Source organism: Dipteris shenzhenensis, chromosome 25 (genome assembly GCF_047967505.1).
Source record: "Dipteris shenzhenensis isolate YYH24624 ecotype China chromosome 25, Dip_SZ_1.0, whole genome shotgun sequence".
In the NCBI taxonomy this organism is placed as follows: Eukaryota; Viridiplantae; Streptophyta; class Polypodiopsida; order Gleicheniales; family Dipteridaceae; genus Dipteris; species Dipteris shenzhenensis.
Window position 1 is genome coordinate 33,022,246 of NC_141620.1, and position 22,621 is coordinate 33,044,866.

At 45.4% G+C, this 22,621-nt stretch overlaps 1 protein-coding gene across 2 annotated transcripts in view; it reads left to right on the forward strand.

Moving 5' to 3' along the window:
- Positions 1-22,621, forward strand: part of ATXR2 (histone-lysine N-methyltransferase ATXR2) — a 198,992-nt gene that overhangs the window by 96,581 nt on the left and 79,790 nt on the right. For both annotated transcript variants that reach the window (XM_087396398.1, XM_087396399.1), the window contains exons 9-10: positions 8,673-8,721; positions 8,897-8,951. In XM_087396398.1, coding sequence (XP_087252524.1) covers positions 8,673-8,721; positions 8,897-8,951 — 104 coding nt within the window. The remainder of the gene's footprint in view (positions 1-8,672; positions 8,722-8,896; positions 8,952-22,621) is intronic.

Consider the following 22,621-nt stretch of genomic DNA (forward strand, 5'->3'; position numbering starts at 1 on the left):
TCTGCCCCAACTTAAGGTATTCTTACAGTTGTCTTCGTACCTTCGCTTCTTCAGTAAAACTTAATCTATAGGGAGGCCTATTTACAGGTTCTACCCCCGGGATTAGTTCAATCTTATGCTGAACATTCTGCTCTGGAGGTAACCCACAAGGTAACTCATCCCTAAACAGTGAGAGAACTCCTCTTCTATTTGATCAGCCAGCTTGGCCATCTCTCCATTTTGAGCAACATCAGTGCTAGCCGAAGGACCATCAATCGGCTCTACCGATGCTGTACAAAGAAACAAAAACTCTTTTTGAGCTTTTCGAACTTCCATTACGGAAACCAACGGTCCTTGAGGTATATCTTTTTCACCTCGTAAGACATACAACATATCATTCATCTTGAATTGATAAATGTGCTCTTTCCAATCTATGGCTGGATTCTTCCTAGAATGCCACGCCTTACCCAGGGCTATGTCTGCACGAGCAAGCTTTGTCATTTCAAAATCAAGCTTCTCAGCATAGTCCTGAATTTGAAGTTCCAATTGGGTAACCCTTTGGTCCCATACTTCAGTTGAACTTCCGTTTGCCATTCTGACTGTATATGCATAGTCAGATGGGCTAATCTTTAATTTTAGACTCTTTACAAGCTTGGAGTTAATTACATTGTGTGTTGACGCTGAATCAAACAACACAATGACATCATGATTGACTACTTGCACTTTCATCTTAATTAACTCCGTATCGTTAAAGGCTGTATACCCCGTTTTTGCGGGCTTTGATAGGACGTGATCAGGTGCACTAGTTACTAGCTTAGCAACAGACACATAACAAAACAGTTACTGACCTTTGAGAAGATCCCGCTAGTTGAATCTGCATCTGTTCCTGCTCTGGGACTTCCCTTCATTTCCACGTCGCATTTTAAGATCACCATCTCAGCCATCCGACGATCCTTGTTTCGTGGACAGTCTTTCCACTGATGAGACTGAAGGCATCCAAAACACAAGCCTCCTGTCCTCGCTTTTTCTCTTTGCTCTGGGTTCAAAGAAGACTTCGACCAAGCTCGGGCTGCCATTGGTGTTACTTTTTTTTTCATTCCAATGGTGTTACTTGGTTTAGGAGTCTCCACTGGCTTCGCCTGCTTGGCTGAACCACTAGGTTGTGAGGCACTCCCTTTGCTAATCCACTTCTTCTTAAATCCAGTTTTCTTCGGGTACTCATACCGAGTCCCAACCTGCACAAACCCACTTGGTCTGTTCCCTTTGGCATCTTCATAGTTCAGGGCTATGGCAATTGCTTCATCTAGTGTGTTCACATACTTAGGCCGAACTTCCATCTTGATCCGATCATTCAATCCAAAGATAAAATCCTTTACCTGGATTGACTGAGGTAGAGGTTCATAAACTTTCATTACACTTTCTCTGAACTAATCAGTGTATTCCGCCACTGATAAATTTCTCTGACGACTGTTTCGATACTGATCCCAAGCTCAGGATGTTTTGTCAGGAGATAAGAAGTGTTTTCTAAATTCTTTTTTAAACCCCTCCCAAGTAGTCGATGCCATACCATCTTTCTGCTGTTTTATCCACCACCTATCCGCTGCCTCATTAAACATATGGGTGGCCTCGTGGATTTTCTTCATATCATTCCTGATTTCACAAATGGCGAAGGCTTCATCCCATTTGTGTAACCAGGTCTCTATGATATCGGAACTATGGTCAGACATCCGACCAGAATACTTTTCTAGACTATAATTGGCAATATTAGGCACCTTGGCCCTTCTAGGCTCGACTGTATGAACATTGGTTTCAGGCTCCATTGGAGATTTACCTTTGTCCTCACGAGATAGTCTAGCAGACATACTATGAACCATTTTCCTGAGCTTGGATTGCCCTACATTTGCTTGTAACAATTGCGCTAAAATCTGTTGCAAGGCATCCTCCAATAATGCAATTCTACCAGATAGTGTATGGCCTGTTGGGCGTGACACCTGCGGGGTTGGCCGGACTCCCGACTCTATGGGATCCACCCTAGAAGCTTTTTCTTCTACTTCCATTAGGTCGATAGGTGTTTTTTTAAAAACAAATAAAACACCGCCTAAAACTGTATTTACAAACGGCTTTTCAATCTCCTAACCCCAAAAGGTATCTAACCAGGCGTAACTATCAATTGAAAGTAATTGAGAACCAAACCAAATATCTTTTCCCTATACTAGGGAAATATCTGCAATCAGAAATAACTCAAACACCGAGGCAAATAAACGAGCATATACTTCAACAAAACTTAGAAGGCATAGAAAGCTCCCTAGTCATATTTCTGCTGCATGAAGAGATTAACTTGTCCCTGTAAGGTTGTTCCAAGCATTTATGACCTGCCTTGTGACCACGAACATGCTGTACTGTCTACCCCTTTCCATGAGCTCACAACCAAGCGCAGTCTTAACTCATGTTCAGCGACTAAGTGCAACCAATGAAGGCCTAGCTCTACGGGCTATCAGGCCCAATAGTCGAGTCCACGACTAACAAGCCATTTACACTGTCATAACATCCGAACCTTGCAGAGTAATTGACCCACAATCTCTGTTACGCTCCAGCCTTTGGTGTTAACCAACGCTCCACCAACCAGTCACGACACCATCTAATAGACTATGTGCTTCGTCTGATAGCGGTCCACAGCAACGTACGTAGTTCTACTAGCCACCGAATCCACTACTTGCAGAATTCACAATACTACGCTTTTTTTCACACCCAGCTCCTGCTTGCGGCACTACCCAACAAGACACTCATCTTTGAAGTACCAACATCGATAACGTTAAAGGATCTCCACGTAGCGCAGATATCAAAACATAGACTTCTTTTAAGTGGTTCATCGTGGATATCTAGATTAGTTTCGCTAGCCCTAGGCTAGCTACAGATTGACAAACGGAATCACAATAATTATAAAACTAGCCCGTACTCACAGGCTCCTACAATCCCATCTTCAATCAACGATGAAAGATACCAAAATATTATAGTCAGCTAGTCCTAAAGGTAACCACCTGTAAACCAGCGCATGCACCACTCTTAGTCTTTTTCTTCGACGCCTTCAATCAACGACGAAAGATACCAAAATATTATAGTCAGCTAGTCCTAAAGGTAACCACTTGTAAACCAGCGCATGCGCTACTCTTAGTCTTTTTCTATGATCCTGTAAGACAAGATCCCCGCTCCTCTATTCGCTTCCCGGTGGTAGCACGCTAAGGCTTAACGAAGAATAAGATCAACAGCCCGACGTTCCGCCACGCTCTGCCTGTTGAATACCAAAGCCCAAGACCTCTCTTGATCCCCCTCATCCCAATTGCCTGCTGCTCTGATACCAAATATCACGTATAAACATTCTAAGGCCTAACTCTCTTTTCCCAATCACGGGCATAGGCACATATTTTCCTCCCAGCCAACCTCAATGGTAGCAAGCTCACAGAATCTCTTACGTGAAAGTTCCTGCTTGTCAAATTCCAACGAGCCCCAATTCCCTAGATGGATCTAGTATGCCACATGTCTACATTTTAGGGTACCTCCTAAATGCATAATTTACTCCTCTCTTGGGATATCATGGAAATCATTTGCCCCTTGGCACATTTAGTGCATTTATACCCCTTAGCCTTAGATCCACCTAGTCTAGTGCCATATCACCCTCACCAAGGACCTTGACTTTGATTCCTTTGTGATCCTTTATGTAAAGCCCAAACAAATATAATACAAACATTGATCCTTCAAAAGAAAAGGTCTACTGACCCTTCCGAGGTCATGTCACCTCAACTTGAGCGTAACAAGAATCAAGTAGATTCCATTCTTCTCCTACACCACCTGTATTGGGGAGGTGTTTTCATGTGGGAGTTGCTCCCCTTGGATCCATTGTGAGAGACACACCAGTTTGAACAATAGGTGCCTCAGAAGGTTCGTAGCAGATAGAGTGCAGTCAGGATACAACAGATAGAGGCAGCCAATCCGGCAGAGTGGATAGACACAGATGACATGCCGATCACAGAGTCCACCTGGTGGGGAGCTTTCTTAGGGGTTTTGGTCACACATGTGGACCAGCCTCCAGTTGGGGAAAATCTCCTTCTTTTGGCTGGCAGCACGTTGCTAGTGGCACATGGATGCCTCCCAGTGGACGCTTGGTTAGGAGCACATGTGGGTGGATGGTGCTTGCCATTGTTGCTTAGGAGGGGACTTGGAGACTATCCCACACTGCCTTTAAGCAGCCCAGGAGATTTGGCAGTGCTCCCTGAGGATTATGGTGTGATTGGGTCATATTCGCATGGGGCATTATTATTTGGCTGAAGGCAATAATCTTACTCTTGGCCATACTCTTCACACCGACATCACATGCGGAGGTATTACCACCACTAGCCTTTGGCCGCTTGTGTAAGAAAGCTCATAGGTGCCTAAAAACAATACTTGACCGCGGATCACTATCTAGAATAAAAGATCGTTCTCCATTCTTCTTGACAAAAGGTTAGCAACCACATCCCCCTAGCGAAACAAAGAGGTACCACATAGTAAGCAAATTTAACCCAACATATAATTCGAACTCTCATGTGCTTTATGATGATGAGTCTGATCTTTTTTTCTCCCTAGAGAAAAAAACCATCAAGTAATCGTGGAAAACACAATAAAAAGAGTCAACTATCCATGAGGCACTGGAAAAAGGCCAGCTGTCCTCCTGTAGCCTGCTTCGCAGGGTCCTAGATCTCAATGCAAGCGCACCCTAGAAGTAGCTGCCAACTAGTGCGGGGGGAATACAACAGTGGATTCCTCAATGTGTGAATATGGCTGTAGACCAAGCCATGTAGCTGCCTCTAGATGTTCCCCTCGAAACCATATAAACCTTGCTTCCAGTTGGTGTAAGGTATTGATTGTCATCTTGAAACCGTCCCAAAACTTTGGCCCTTCACACACTCACTTTTCTGTTTTTGGTGGAATATTTTTTTTTGCTTTATATTACAGAGTCATTATCCCAAAATGGGATGTGCCAAAATAGATCAACAGAAGATGTCAGTATATGACAAGTATACATCAGAGTCTATGTACTGAGTTTGCAGACAATCATAGAAAGATTGCTATAATGAGAGCGTGAAAGAAGAGAAAATAGAGAAAGTGGGATCACCAAAGACACTATGATTTTTGTCCTTCCATAGAGTCTAGAGTGCCCAGTAGCGAACCTAAGTGAAAAATAAGTGAAACTCTTGTCTAGGTGGGTGCATCCTGAAAAGCCAGGAAAACTTCCTAAAAGTAGCATTTGGAAATCTAGTTCTCAAATGCTGTCCAAGGAAGCCCAAGAAATCACAAGTGTGAGAGCAATGCCAAAGAAGATGAGGCACTGATTTCCATGGAGCCAAACGTCTACAGCAAACAGTCGGAGCAATGTGTCTGTAATCAAACCAGATATGAGTGTCAGTGAGTGGTGAGGGGGACCGTCCTTCTAGAAATCTCCGCTAGAAGTCCTTAGAGTTGTTACTAAACAAAATGTTCAGTAGCTCCTCCTCGTTTCGACGAACGAAGTCTAGTTTCTTCCTCCGTACTAGTTTACGGTACTCGCGTAGCGTATCTGGTGCACTCAAAAGATTGTTTTTGGTTTCGAATCGGAGCTGATGGCGTAAAGCCTTACACTCATCATCGTACCAGCTATTACAGGGTACGGTCCCAAGGGGTGGTGTCGGGTGGAGTGGGTGGTGTGGGGGAAAGCATGAAGAGCAGCCTTGCGTAGCGAGCGGGTGACAAGGGCAGCACGATCCTCTAAAAGAGGTATGAAGTCAATATAAGCGAGAAGTATGTAGGGACTGCTAGAGTAAGTAGGTGAGTGATCCTAGTCAAAGCGTATATCGTGGTAGGTGGAGTAAGAACTCAGTGGGGTGGGAAGGTGCTATGTGAAGGGGGGAGGAGATACTAAATAAAAAATAGATATGATCAGCCCCTGGAGGGAGAGGCGCTACAGTGAAGTCAGTGATGCGAGATGTGAAGGCAGGGGATCCCATGATGTAATCAACAACGTTGAAGCCTCCCCCATGTGGGAAGCACGTGAGAGGAGAGGCTAGAGCTACGAGCTGACTTGCTGTATTTGGGGATTTTGGGTAAGTGATCTTTGTAGAGAGGTGGATCTGTATACTCTGGGCTGCTTCGTAGTCTAGTTCTCTTGTGATTCCACTTCAGTAGGCACACCCTTGCTATGGTTCTCACTAGCATGTGTATTGATCCTTGAGCATTTCTTCTTATTCTAGCACTTCTATGTTCAATTCCGCACTAGCAACTGCACCATCACTGGCAGCACGGTTCACTCTCTGCACTCGTTTTAAGTGGCATCATCACTGCGCGATCACTACACCATAGCGCACGATGCCACCACGCATTCCTTGCAACGAACACCAGTGGCCTTCGGCCTATGGTAACCCTTCCGGCAGTAATCGGATCTCCCCTCATATAGTTTATGGTGATCACGGTTGGATTCTACTAGTGTTGAGTAGCAAGGTATCCTAGGGTTCTAGAGGAGAGAGGTCTTATGCCAAGAAGTTCTGATACCCTTGAAGGAGCTAGTGAGAGGTACTTCAGGAGAGTGGAGAGAAGTCTTTCTGCAAACCAAACTTGATACTACACTTCACTTTTATTTTTCATAAAGTACACCCAAACTTTTCTGCTGCAGTCATCAATAAAAGTGACAAAATAATGACAGCCGCCAATAGATGCAGCTTTAGTAGTTCACACATCAGAGTGGATTTCATGACTATCTAGTCATTCAAGCTGTAGGCTCAAAGGATCCACTCATCCAATGTATTTTGGGTATTGTGGAAGATACAAGCCTGGTCACACCATTGCATGGGCTTGTAGCCCTATTTCTCACCACACTTGCAAAGATCACAACATCAAGAATGAGAATCCTACTAAGAGTGGTGTAACTTGGAAGGAGAGAGAAACTCCAACAGAGACAGGGGAGAGAGAGAGTGAGAGTGAGACAGAGAGATAGAGGGGATGGGTAGGAAAGAGAAATTGCTATAGAGAGAGACATAGAGGTGCTACTTAGCCAAAATTAACAGAGGAGGAGGGGCAAGAGCAAGAGGGGGTAGAGAAACATGGGGTAATTACAAGAGAGTTAAGGCCCATATTCCAAAAATGGAGGGAGAAATAGGCTAGACTAGAACACTGGACCAGAGAAAGAGGCCAGACCACCTACAGAGAAACTCACTCAAGACGTCCCACCTCCTCTTGAATGCCATTTGGGGCTGATTTGGGGAAGGTCCATATGGGAGGATGGTTAAGAAGCATTACGCGCGGCATAAGTTTCCGAAGTCCTCAGGGTGAGCACACAGTGAACCCATTGGTGCAGTAGCCAGAGCAAGTAACTTCCTCGAAACTCTCATTGATCTTGACTAACTGGATCCCTAATGGTCAGATCGGGACTCTGACGGAGAAGAAGTGCAAAGTGGAGAGCGGGTGAAAGAGAAAGATAAGGACGGGGGCTCATTCGGAGCTCATCAAGGTCAAGGCAGCCCCCCTTTTCCTCTTGCAACGATGTCTTCATCAACAACAATTTCTATGGGAGTGGTGACTCCTCCTCCATTGGACTCAACATCCACTGGTCAAGTTGCTATTTCATCTGTTATGCATAACTCATGTTCCCAGTCAAGTCTTGCTTCTACATCCATCCCACCCGTGGGTACTCATTTTGCCTAGTTATGTCCTTAACTTCCATGAATGTGGCACCTCCTTTTTCATCTACATTGCCTTTTCCACTATTTATGTCCTTTCCTACTACCTACCCATCATACATGGCTTTGACTCCGTCCCTTTCTTTCCTAGCTGCTCTTGCATTTTCAAAACCCCCACATCTTCTATGTTCTCACCCTGAGCTTCTGCAATAGTGGGGACTTCCACATATGTAGTACCATCTATGTACACTTCCCCTATGGCTACATCAGTAGTGACTTCACCTGAGTGATGGAAATGTAACAACCCCTGCTAGGCTTAAAATACCCGTGTGGATGGCTTGAAGCTACATCACCGAGTGTGAGGGGGCTGAGAGGCAAGAAAGTAGAGGCAAATGAGGGCAGAGGGAAGATGGCGAGGGGGAGCTTGTTCAATGAGCAGGCAAGAGCTCATGGGAAACAAATTGGACCGCTCCTTCTTACGAGATCTAGTTGAGTGTACATGTTGGCTATTTCTGTAAATATGTGATAGTCGGTCTAGATGATCCTGTACATTTCTCTACATTTACCTTTAGGTGTCCTTAGGATACCAATAAGGCCTGGATTAGTATACTTGGGGGCCTTGTTATGTGGAACTTAGGCACATCAAATCCTTTATAACAACAATAAGCACAAAAACATAAGCTATCAAAGAGGATTCACTCTTGTTACATGTCAAGTTTTTGTGTATGCTATACGATTTAGGTATGGGATTTTTTTGCTCTCCATATAATAATGTACATATATGTTTACAATGTCATTGGCAAACATTGCAGTTTTTGAATTTGCCATTTGCATTGGACGACAAAAAAGTTGGGGAGGGTTCTTTTTTCCTCATGAAATTGTCCTTAGAGTTAACTTGCAATCAGATAGTTTATTAGAACACTTTTGATTCTTTCATTCAATCTTGAAAAGCTAACTTTCAACATGGCTGAGTACCCATATATTGGGTGTGGCTTTGTTGTGGTGTTACAGTCACTGGACTTGCTCAAGGGCGCTATTTTCCAAGAAGACTATGCACCCTGTATCCCTTTTACATGGATGTTGTTGGGTCCAAAAGGAGTAATCTTGCATAAGTGAATGTAAATAATCATTTCTAGGTTTGAGGGTGTGACCTTTGCTAAAGTTTGTTAGATCTTTCATATCGGTTGTTGTAAAATGAAATTTTGTATTTAATTTCCTTAAACAACTTTTCCAAGTATTTTCACTGCAGGTATATGGGCACATCATTGGTATGTTCGAGTTGAATAATTTGTGAGCTTCTAAATCTCTCTTAAACCTTGACATAAACTAGATAATGGATGATGATCTATATGAAATATGAAGCTAATAGCAATGCTTTCTATCGTGGATGCATTAATGATGAGTCAATCGAAGTTCACTTACGGCTTGTTTTGTAAATGTCAATGAACTGAGTTAGTTTGCTTACTACCGTTGAAATTGAACGGCACATTTCATGCTATTCATTCGTCCATAGAAGTATCATTGAAGTCCTGGATAACCTTTCATGATTTGTTTTAGACAAACAATATTGCATGAAGTTCCAAGCAATTGGATGCTCACTATGGGAGCACCCACAAGGTCGTTTACAAGCTCGAGGGAAAACACCAACTTTTAGTTTTGAAAGTCTGGCACTAAGTGATTTCTTTGACATGCAAGATCAGCGCGCAAAGCCTAACTTATACAGTGACAGGATGGACCACCTCTCACAAACTCTACCGCCCATGGATTCTGATAACGCCGCTGTGATACCACTGCTAGAAATAATGATAGAGACTTTGCCCTAACTCGTTTAATATTGCATGCACATAAAACAACTTGATCACAATGACTAGCTTTGAAGACTAAACCCATCATGTTCTTACTTTGAGATATAAACTACTCATAGCGTTTCAAAGAATAGATGCGAGACAGAATGATTGATTTATTACTGTCAAAATGGAAGGACAAACTCCTACAACCTATGCGCCTCAACCCGACTAGGTTTGTTGACGTTAGGATGCGTCAATTTTACGAGAAAAAACCTATGAGCAGTATTATCCGAGCGTGTTTTTCAAGAGATTTAAAAAATTATATTTGTTTAGGAAACATGGTTTTTATACTTTTATTTTCACTAGAGCTAGATCCCTTTGTTATAAAAACATACGGAATTTTCACTCATTCAATTTTACATAACATAAATTTTCTTCTTCATAGACATCCTTTGTACCCTTGCTATTACCGAAAAAAAGTATTGAAAATTAATTCCTTTAAGAAACATCCCTCATAATCACTCTCAATGTAATAATATTATACATATATAATTACTTATTAAACACATCAATGTAATAATATTATACATATATAATTACTTATTAAACACATTTATATCAATATAACAAGAGCTTTCTAGTGTTTTAATAGCATAAATAACAAGATATTTATGGATATGATTCTAAAGAATTTTTAATTACTATAAATAAGTATTAACTTGGGCTTATATATCACTCTTATAAAATATATATAATATTTAATTCTATATATGCAAGATTTTTTAAAAATATAACCCCATAGATGTGCTCAAATGGGTGGCTGAGTGGCTGAATGACTATATTTGGATATTGGATGTGAAAGTTATACCAACTTTTAAAAGTGCTATTCATGGTAGTTTCGCTAGCGAAACTACCTTGGAAGACCTACTTCAAAGGGGTTTCGCTGGTGAAACTACCTTGATGGCTTACTTCAATGAGGTTTCTTTGGATAAACCCTTTCGTGAGGCTAGGTGGTTTTCAATGTCACCCCTTATTAAGTAAAAGTTGTAAGAAGGATCATAAGGGAATTTTCATAGAGAAGTCTACTCTACATGTGGGTTTCTTCAAAAGCCATACCATTATGTTACTCACCATCCCCAAAGATTCATGTAAAGATTCATGTATAAAATAGGCATTGCTATAATACTTTGCATATTTCTAAGTGAAACTATGTTTTGTTCCGATCTATTTTTGCCATATTTTTACATAGTTGAAAGCTTTGTTTCCCTTCGCTCGGATGCTCGAAATATTTCGCTCGAAAAATGCTCGTCTCCGTTGACGTTACATCAACACACTTTCTTTGGGTGAAATCTTTGATTGATTATATTATATGAGTAGCAACCTAAAAAAAGGTGCTATAATTACATTAACTGAAAATTTCAGTATATGCGAAAAAGACCTCATGATCTATGCAGCGGGTCTGCAAACAATCAAAGAAAGATTGCTGCAGAGAACGCCTAAAAAAGCCAAACAGAGAGAAAGTAGGATCACCGAAGACTTTACAATTCCTATATGTCCATAAAGTCCATAGTGCCCAGTAGCGAACCAAACGAAGAAAAGATGAAACTCCGGTCTGGATGAATGAAACCCAAATAGCCAGCAGAACTTCCCAAACGGAATAGATGGGAACCTCGCTCGCAAGCGCTGTCGAAGCAGATCAAAAAACTCACGAGAGCACGGACAATGCCAAAACAAGTGAGGCACGGTCTCCGAAGAAGCAGAACATCTATGGCAAAGTGCAGGAGCAATGTGTCGATGAGCTAATAGTTGTCCAGATGGAAACACTTCCAAAAGAACTTGCCAAAAGAAAACCTGTTACCGAAGCGGTACTTGATAGGTCCAAAGTTGCTATAATCTTTTCCTCCACCACTTGGCTGGGCAATGCATTCGCCAAACAGAATCACCTCTCTCTCAAACCCAAGGCTGAGACAAAAGGATTTTATACAATGCAGGTACAGTAATCTGAGATAGCCTCAAAGGACGAGAAGAGGATCCTGGAGAAGTCAAAGTCCAATCTTCCAACCGGTGCTGGAGTTCCAAAGGAGGAATCGGAACAAAAGGCGAAAGCATAGAAGTAATTTGTCGCCACAAAGGACATTAATGAGAACCCAATCCATATGAAGTGGCTGCTAGAGAAAAGGGGAGCATAGTACCAGCATCATCTATAACATCAGCAACCGAGGTGATGCCTTTAAACGAGACATCAACACACACACACACACACACACACACACCCACCCACCCACACACACACTAGATAGACTCGACCAGCTCTACACCCTAAGCAACTCTCATTAGAGTCGGTTGGAGATGAAGAAGGAAACAGTGAGCAGCAATTTCAACTTGTAGAAGCCACGAATTGCCACCCGAACGTTCTCTACCACGCTACCACCTCAGAAGTGTTAGCCATGTATATGTGAGCGCAGTATCCTCCAATCACGTGTGCATCTCTTGCATGGACCAATAGAACCGAGACTCCACGTAGTGTGCCCTCCACCAAGTTGGCCAATGGCACGAACCCATCTCCAAAAAATAAGGGCTCATCACCTTTTAATAAGGAATATCCTCTGCAAAGAAAAAGTGACGGAGAGCAATGTACGCACCCTTTCGTTCCTGTGAATCCCATGGCTTGGCCAAGGATCCCTTTGACATCTTCTGTTTCTTTTGTTTTGGATCATATGCATATGCATTTCCACTTGCAGTACCACTCACCGAGGCATCCCCCAAAGCAGCCACATCTGCAACAATCTGAGCTGTAGCCATTTTCAGAGCTGCCTTTGCCTGCAATCTTCGACAAGTATCTTTCACATTTTTGGGAGGAGCGGTACACTTGTCAGCCCCTAAGCCCCCAAGCCCAAGATATTGTGCCCTTATGCGGGTCGGTCAACCTCACACACACCAAACAGGAAAGAGAGAGAGCGAGAGAGATTAGAGAACTGCAAGTGATGTTAGGGAAAACCCCCTAAGTGGTGGGGAAACCCTCTACTACAGATAGGCTGAATTGCTCCACTGCTGAGATGCCAACAACAATGGAAGGGGGGGCAATATGTAGCCTCAGCCCCCCCTAGTCGGTCACGATACTAGGGGCCGACTAGTCTACAATGTGGGCCAACCCACAGCCTAGGGGCTGCTGATCCCTCCTGCTCTACATAAGGGGATGTTAGGCAGCCCTACAAGGGGCTGATCCCCTGCCCTCTAGCTTGACTACAAGCGCTCTAGGGCCAGTTGCCTCATGCCCTCTAGAAGGGCTGCACCCTGCCCTACATAATGGGGATGCTCCCCCTCCCTATGCCTTGACTAGCAGGCAGGCCTAGGTGGCCGACCTGCAAGTCGGTCCACCTGAGCCTATAAAGGGCATGTAGGGGCTGAGACTGCAGCATACTCCTGGCCACGCAAGCCTCCTAGGCTATCTAGAAGGGTGCGCCTCCATGAGGGCTGCTATGAGATAGCAAATGGGAAAGCAAGGGGCCTTGGATGGCCACACAACCCAAGTGCATGTCTACCCTACCTTAGGCTACCCTCACGGGGTTGGTGGGCACACCCACAAGCAAAGGTTCTCTCTTTGAACCCTAGCCTAACCTCTCTCTGGGCGGGCACACCCACAACAAAGGCCCTCTCTCTCTCCATTTCTCACTCAGCCACTGTCCAGTTTTTGGACTCAGTCCTACTCTTTCATGCCACAGTCACCACAGTTTCAGCATGGACATGGGTGGACTGACACACCAGAGGCCCGTGAGACCCTACTCACGGAGATACATAGTTTTCATGAGCGTGAGATGGAGCTGGCTCGCTTCACACAGGAGCAGGTCCGCTTCAACCAAGAGCAGAGCCGCATCATACAAGAGTAGTCTAGGGCCATTCGGGAGCAAGCGGGTCTTATTCAGCGACTTATACACGATATCATGCAGCTTCGACAGGAGGTCACAGCCATACACAATGCCCCAGGGAGTACCCCGGTGGTCGAGGCACAGATTGCGAGCATGCAATCTGCTATTGAGGAGACTTCCAGATGGGTTGACGTGGCCAAACGGGAACCCGCAAGGGTCACCGTTTCGGCTACCCTCATGGAGCAGCAGCAGAGAGCCAGTAAGGCTCTCAACATCAGAGTACGCAGGATCCCACGCACTGAGGCTACACCGATGGTAGATGCGACTACGTTCGTGACCGCTACCCTGGGTGTGGCTGAGCACAGGATAGAGAGGGCATGGCGAGTGGGGAGAGATCCCAACTGAGAGCAACTCGTGATCATACGATTTCATGACACTCAGGCACGACTTTTAGCTCTACGACGCAGGTCAGTCCTTCGAGATCAGCCAGCGATATCTATGGATGAGGACCTCACACCTCTACAGGTTGAGGAGAGGCGCTCTTTGCTGCAGCAGCGGGATCAAGCCCGAAAGGAGGGGAAGTGGGCAGTGGTACGAGAGGGACTACTTCTTACAGGCTCCCGTAGGACACGTGCCCCTTCTCCTACATAGGGAAGCGGGGCCTATGAGACTCAGATATTCGAGACTCTGTCCTGCACCATTTGGAATTGTAATGGTACCTGATGGTCAGAATCAGGGAACTTCTCGGAATCCTATACAGGCCACGACATAGTCTTCTATATAGAGACACATCAGAGTCCAGAGTGCCCTCTCCCAATAGTCAGCGGATATACATGGGAGTTTGCCTACAGAGATGAGACGAGGGGTACAGGAGGAGTTCAAGGTTCAGGTGGAGTTGCAGTCCTTTTTAGATCCACACTTCGGGGAATCATTTCACTAGAGCAGAGAGATACACATTCTAGATTTCTTTGGATCCGGATATGACACATGGACAGCTAGGATCTGCTTGTCGCAGTTTGCTACTTCTCCCTGGAGACCTCCCACTTTGCCAGAGATATTCGAGGTGATGATGAGACATCCCCATTTGCTGCCCTTTATCAGTCCATCGTTGACTTTTCTAGCCGCAGAGAAGTCCTTCTAGTGGGGGACTTCAACTCGAGGAGAAGGACCTGTCAGGTACCACTTCTTGATTTCAGAGATGATTCCACTTTACTAGCAGATGTTGACCTTGAGGAGGCAGGTATGCCACGGGTTTCGGCTGACAGGCAAGGTCCACTCTGATCCTATGGGCAGGCCCTATTAGACGTAGGCAGAATACATGATCTCATTATCTATAATGGTCTTGACAGATGGCCCGCTTCAGGTGGTTTCACATGCTTTCCACATGGGGGGGGCTCCAGTGTTGTTGATTACATCATGGGAGCATTTCTGGCTGCCAGGGCAGTCCCAACGCTGGCCTTGAATGCTACCTCTTAACTATTCTAACTAGCTCTCTAGTGGGTACAAGTTATTTGCGACTGAAACTAAGGCTAGGACTTGACCTACACAGCTCATGCCTGACATGCCCGTGGACAAAGGTCTCACATCGAGGCATGGAATACAACAAAAGCACTTATCAAGGCAACTACTATTGTATATTTCTGCGCTTAATGTTGAGTCCAGTGTGTCATGATGTACCATTTCCTTCTACTTAACCTGGCGGTAGGTTCATTGCTTCCAAGTAGTAGGCCAAAATCTATGGGAACTCCTAACAAAACTTTCATCCAACTAGACCGCCTCATGGGTTCCACGATCTCGAAACTTCATCTAGAACTTCGATTGCGTGACCCTTTACTTATGGAGGAGAATCTGAGAATCTGCTCCTGTAGCACCTCTCCCCCCAGGGGCTGATCACACATACCTTTTCTTTCGCATCTCCACCTCCCTTCGCACAGCACCTTCCACCCCACTCAGTGCTTACTCCACCTACCACGATATACGCTTATATATGCTTTGATCGGGATCACTCACCTTCTTACTCTGGCCGTCTGTACATACTTCTCGCTTATATTGACTGCATACCCTTTTAGAGGATCGTGCTACCCTTGTCACTCGCTCACTACACGAGGTTGCGATTCATGCTTTTCCCCACACCACCCGCTCCACCCGCCCACGACCCCCTCGAACCGTACCCTGTAATAGTTGGTACGATGATGAGTGTAAGGCCTTACGCCGTCAACTCAGATTCGAAACCAAAAACAGTCTTCCGAGCGCACCAGATACGCTATGTGAATACCGTAGACTGGTATGGAGGAAGAAACTAGACTTCCTTCGTCAAAACGAGGAGCTACTGAACATTTTGTTTAGTAACAACTCTAAGGACTTCTAGCGGAGATTTCTAGAAGGATGGTCCCCTCCACCACTCACTGACACCCAGATCTGGTTTGATTATGCACGCACACTTTATGACATCCCAAATCAGCCAGTCCCTAGCCTCTCACACATGCCTCGTCCCACATCCTGCACCCTCTTCACTAGAGGAGGGGTAAAGGATGCTGTAATGAAACTTCATAATGGCCGAGCGAAGGATCATGAGAGACTATGCACTGAGTTCATTGCATGGACCACATTCTGACGCTCAGATGTATCATCGAGAAGGCGAGGTCACAAAAGCAGAGGGTTTATTGTTGCTTTGTGGATTTTCGCAAGGCATTTGACACGGTCCCGAGAGCCCGCCTCATACGGCACCTACAAGACTTGGTTTATGACCAGGAGATCATTTGGGCTGTCATGGCACTTTACGAGAGAGTTTTTGGCAGAGTTCGGGCAGGATTCGGGTGGACAGACGAGATCATGAGTACCATCGGGGTCAAACAAGGGTGTCCTTTGTCGCCTACCTTGTTTAGCCTCTACATTGACGAGCTTGAGATAGTGATGCAGACACAGGGGGGTGTAGGTTGCTCTCTTGCGGGCACGCTGATCTAGATTTTGCTCTATGCAGATGATGTGGCTCTCTTGTCTTCCTCAGCAGAGGGGCTTCAGAGACACCTAGATGCACTACAGTCCTTTTGTGAGTCTCATGATTTGAAGGTCAACCTATGTAAAACCAAGGTCATGATCTTCAATACATCTCCAGCCATCATGCCCCAGGAGCAGTTCACATTTGCGGGGTCATCTGTTGAGATAGTTTCATCATACACTTATCTTGGGGTTATCTTCTCTGGACCGAGCTTCACTATGAGACCCGCGATGCAAGCACGCTTGAGTAGAGGGTATGCCTCATTGGCCAGGCTAGAGAGGCAGTGCTTCCGCTCACACTTTTAGGATCCACATACCAAGGGGTTGCTTTTTGACTCCTTGGCTCGCCCAGCGGGGATGTACGGCAGTCCTTGTTGGGGGCCAGACTTGTCAGATACAAAGTGGGCCTGTGTGGAGCAGCTACAGGTTCTCATGCTATCACGGATGATTTGTGGTAAGTCATCCGTTCCTCACCAGATCATTTAGGCTGAGTTTTGGTCACCCCCTTTACAGCTAGATGCTGCATTTCAGGTCATCACATATCTGTACCGAGTTAGGGAATATGGGGATTATACCTCGGGGCATAGCAGGCTACCATGGATAGCTTTATCCTCTTCTATGGCACTTGCAGTAGGAGGAAATCAGAGGTGCTCGTATGCACGTATAGAGAGATGGTTTGAGCAACCGGGGCTCCACATGGATAGACTACCTCCCTTCCAGTATAGCATGGATGCTTCGTTCTCTCCCCTCTTATCACACGAGGTCAACTAGGTTATTCGTGAGGATCTACTACAGCTACATACTTTTCGTACCTGGTTGGAACCGAGTGAACTCCCAGTGAAGCTTAGCTTCTACAGAGATCACTTCTTACATATCACAGCGGAGGGTTTCATTGACCCACCAGGATACACACAGATTCACCTACCCCACTCGATGAGGATCTCTCTTCGGCAACTCCGGGTCTCTTCACACAGACTTCGCATCGAGAGCGGCAGAGCAGAGCGACTACCCAGGGAGCGGCGCATATGCACACTATGTGACATACAGGAGGTTGAGACAGAGGAGCATTTCATCTTCAGGTGTCTTGTGTACTATGAGATCCGAGGACGTTTCCACTGCCTCTTCAGAGATAGTTATGGGATTTTAGCCCATTTCCTCTCCTACCCAGACGAGCGGTCTTTGGTAGGTTTCATTCATGAGGCACTTAGACACCGCGAGAGGATACTCTAAGCACGGAGAGAGGAGTAGACTTCTTCCTCGGTTGATCCCTCTCAGAGCTCTATCACGGAGTTCTTTGAGCTAGATCACATGGACCCCAATGAGACGAGGCCTTGACATGATCGTGACCCGGAGCCCGTGACCCGACAGCTCAGACAGAGTGTTGACACACAGATCACACTTGGAGACATCCCCTCCTTGTTTAGAGTTGGAGCCCGATCGACGGGGGTCACAGTAGCCCTGGTTAGACGCAGAGCTACGATTAGGAGATGTGCCAGGACCGCACCTCTGAGTGGCCGACAGCATTTTATTGCCGACTTCATGCCTCCACTGCCTCATCCATCCTGATATCTTGTTGTTGCTACTAGAAGGTTGGAGTAAATGTTGTAGCGACGGTAACACCCTCCTGTTAGTTACCGGTCTTCTCACTTTTCCTTTGAGGACATTGCTGCCAATAATGACCTCTCTGGCCACATTAGTTACGTGTACATGATGCCTTGAGTGCTTCCCGTTCTTCAGCTGATGCTTCCGTCCTTTTTGCTTAGCTGCGAAAGCCTCAGGCTGACTCTCATAGGTACAACCTACAAATCTCTCCTCCTGGTCAAGCACCATTGGGACTAGTTCCTCAAATGTCAATGCATCCATCCTTCCACTGGTTATCAATGATAAATAGAAGGCACCATACTGAGAGGATAGCTGGGACACTAGAGTTATGGCCATGTCCTTGGAAGATATCGGCTTCCCTGCTTGGAGGATCTTTTGCTGAAGTTCTTGTAACTTGTTGATGTGCTTCCGCATCGATGAAAACTTCTTGGGATCCAACAATCTCATCTGGAATTCTAGGCAAACCCTCTTCATGGACACCAAGTGCTCCCCAATACTCTTGTCCACCATCATATGCTTCACATGATTAATCAAGTGAGGAGTACAGTTAAGAAATATAAACGACCTTACCCTAGCATTGACAGTCCCACAGCTGAGCCAAGGTCTCAGTCTCCTTTTGCTACAGGATCCTTTGATTGGACACAACGGGAGTGGGCCTGTCAACTTCCATCAAAATGAAATCCGCCAGATCATACGACTGTAGCACAGACTCCATCATGATCGGACAATTATGGTAATTGAGTCCATCCAATTGACATTCGATCAGGAAGGTGGGCAAAACTGGAAATTTTTGCCTTGCTCTCTTCCATCTCGGATAGGGCCGCCATGTTGGAGTGAAGAGGGAATGAAACTGAGAAGAGATGGTGATGGGATAGAAGGAGAGAAGGGGATGGATGGAAAGAAGGGGAGAAGAGGCCTGGATATGGTGATGAAGAGGCTATCAGCCTACAAGACCTTCACACTTCGCTGCCCTGCCCTTGAGAAAACCTCCCTTCGAATCTGAAAACACCCTTCAAAGTCTGTGTACCTTCCTTGACTCCCAAACAGTCCACACCTCACATACTCCTCACGAACACATCCGAACAACAGCCCTAAACCTTCTCTCTGTGTGCTGGCTCAATAATCCCTCCACACCTCAGGTCTAGCCAACTGTGGCTCTAATACCATGTGAGAAGTGCAGCGGAACTAAACGGAAATGAAGGGAAACAGAGCCAACCACTGATAAAACAAAAGAGGAACACAGCTAAAAAACAACAGGTAATCTTCAGATTGGAAGATATTGAGGCCGGGGCAATCATGGAATCAGGCCTGCAGAGTGTACTGGCTCCAAGAGACAGTGGCCTAGCACACCATCTAGAGCATGGATCCAAAATAAAGGAATCGAGTCATACACAAGCTCATTGCAATCATTCCTAGATACAAAGTAGAAGGCCCATGATCCACCAATACCAAAATAAAATAGCAATCTCAGGATAACATAACACCCACAAGCACCTTCTGACATCGCAAGAAACAGCAAAATATAAGAAACGAACCCACAGCTCACTGGGAAAAGTCTCTCTGTATTTGCATCAGGTAACAACCACGTACTGCTTCACAGATGTCTTCTTGTCTCAAGTCTAGTTGCACATGGAGCCAGGGAAACTCTTTTAATGACGAACATAAGTCAGCGATCTAGCTTCCTCGTCAAATCAGCAACCCACCAATCACGAGGTCCTAGGTAGATCCATAGACAAATCAGTGCATATATTAAACTGCCTCTGCCTTATCACCATCCAGTCACTTCATAAGAGCAGCCAGGGAGAATCTCGAATGAACTCTCGAATCTAGAAAACCAACTAGCAAACTGACTAACTCTTGTCTCAATGCAATTCGATCAATCAATCGCCATACTGATCGTCCTCACGCCACACCAACAGACGAAAGACACCAGCAGCAAAGCTTTCTTCTCAGGAAATGTCCCATGATCAAATCAGCAAATGATCACAACAAGAACGTATCGCAAAGAAGTCGTCCAGTTCCCTTAGAATGAATTACAATCAACAACCAGCCTTTCACTACCCTCACGATAAGTCGAGTTCCCTTAGGACTCCATCGTTGAAGAAGAAAAAGATGTCACGCTGAATTGTGTTTCTTTGCTACCACTCTTCTTCTTTCTTCCTTCGCACTTCTTCTCCCCTACAATGTTAGGCTCCCCCTTCCATTTGCATGCCAACCCCCTCCTTGAGACAGCCACGGATCCATCACCCTTTTGGAAACTCTAGCAATCTTCCACCACGTAACATGGTAGCTCCCCTCTTCCATTGAGCGTTTCACCTGATCACGTAGCTAGCTTGCACATCCATGCAGAACTCCCACATTTGCTAGCCACCTCATCTCATGCATTTCCCCTTACCAAAAAACATACACCAAGCAATTAATACCCCACACATTCAATGCACATTCCTTCAAACCCAAGAAAAATCACAACCAACCACAATTTTTTACCCAATCCTGACACATAGTAAGACTCATATCCATCCTCAATTTTTGATACCACCCATGACAAAGAAAACCCAAAATTCAGTTATAAATGAAAAAAATCATCCAGTCACACACAAAAACTTCGTCACATTGGATACCACAAATGCTCTGGATATGGGTGTACCCACACTGCTTCTCATCATTTTCCATGTGCCCCTGAAAAAAAAACGTATTTTATTTATCTTGAAATATATACAGCCATTCATCATAGTTCCAGAAGTAGTCTCTTGTATCCCATAACCCAAACCAAAACATAAAAGTGCATATCTATGTGCCTACGCCTTATTATGTATAGTGCACGAGAGCTTACTACATTTTTTGACATATCACCGCACACACACCAAATGAGAGAACTGCAAGCGATCTCAGGGAAAACCCCCAAAGCGGTGGGGAAAACCTCTGCTATAGATATGCTGAACTGCTCCACTGTTGAGATGCCAACAACAATGGAGGGGGGGCACATATGTAGCCCCAGCCCCCCCTAGTCGATCAGCATACTAGGGGGCCGACCAGCCTGCAATGTGGGCCGACCCGCAGCCCTAGGGGCCGACCCCTCCTGCTCCACATAAGGGCCGGCTAGAAGGGGCTGTTCCCTTGCCCTCCAGCCCGACAAGGGCTCTAGGGCCGACTACCTCATGCCCTCCACAAGGGCTGCACCCAGGCCTACATAATGGGGCTGCTCCCCCTCCCTATGCCCTGACCAACATGCCTAGCTGGCCGACGAGCAGGACGGTCCACCTCAGTCTATAAAGGGCCTATAGGGGCTTGGGCTGTAGCATACACCTAGCCACGCAGGCCTCCGAGGCTGTCTAGGAGGGTGCGCCTCCATGAGGGCTGCCATGAGACGACAAAAGGGCCCTAGCATGGCCACACAACCCAATTGCATGTCCGCCCTACCCTAGACTACCCTCATGGGGGCGGGCACACCCACAAGCAAAGGTCCTCTCTTTGAACCCTAATATAGCCTCTCTCTGGGTGGGCACACCAACAACAAAGGCCCTCTCTCTCTACGGTGACATCAGGGGATGTTCACCTCCAACAGCCTCCGATCTATTGAGCATGGAAGGAAGGTCCCCTAGTTTGATATGTGTCTCAACCTGCTGGCAAGTCTTACGTGCCTCCTATTCAGGTTCGAGGTTTTGCCATCCCCCTGAGCACTATTGGTCAGTGCTGTCTGGTTGGAAAAACTCATTGATCGTGCTCTGAGTGGAGTCTGGTTGTGCGTCCTGGTATCGCCTCTACAATCTGACCAAATACTCCCTGCATCGGACGATCTCATGGATGAAAGCCGTTATACACCTTTGATCTCGGTAAGACAAAAGGCTAGATAGAGGTCGGAAACCATTTCTGAAGAGACAGTGATATCGACCTCTGATCTCATAGTACACTAGGCATCTGAAATTGAAATGCTCTTGACTCGATCTACTGATGATTTCATAGGGTGCAGACGTGACCCTCTCCAGGTATACCCTTTGCTCATTCTGCGAAGACCGTGCAATGAGATGCAAAACTGCCCGATAGATATCCTCAGGGAGTGGGGGAGGTGGATCTGTCTGTATCCTAGTGGATGCATGTGGGGGCTTACCACCATGTGGCCCCTTGAAAATCTCTAACCCTTGTCCATGACATAAGGTCATGGATGACCTAATGACATACCCCTAGGACCTAAGGTCTACGTATTGCTCTTTTTGACCTTTTATTTATCCTAACCCAAAATTACCCCAAGGGTAATTTAGTGAGCTAAGTCCATAGTTCATCACTTTTTCCAACATGTCCTTCCATTTATCCCTCTTCTAGAGTGCTGTTTTTTTAATTTTCAATAAAACATGCCTTCTTTAAAAAATTAAGTATTTTTGTTAAGACCAGTATAATTTTCTCAAGAATTTGGACTATCTTGCATTCCAGAAATGTATGCACTGCAAGTCATTTGGAAAGAATGCGTCTTTGGTCTCATTTCAAGTTCTGTTTTCCCTTTATGACAAGGTGACCAACATGGGCTGATGTTTCTATATTTTACTCGAACTTTCAGCATTCTTTTCTGAACACTGCCTCCTTAAAGGTAGTGCTATAGTGGAGGATTGGAACTCTTTTGTGAATTTCCACATCTTTAAAGGAAAAAAAGCTCGCTGTTTCAAATTGCCATTTATGGAAAAAAATTAGCTTTTAATAGCCCAAAGCCCTTCAA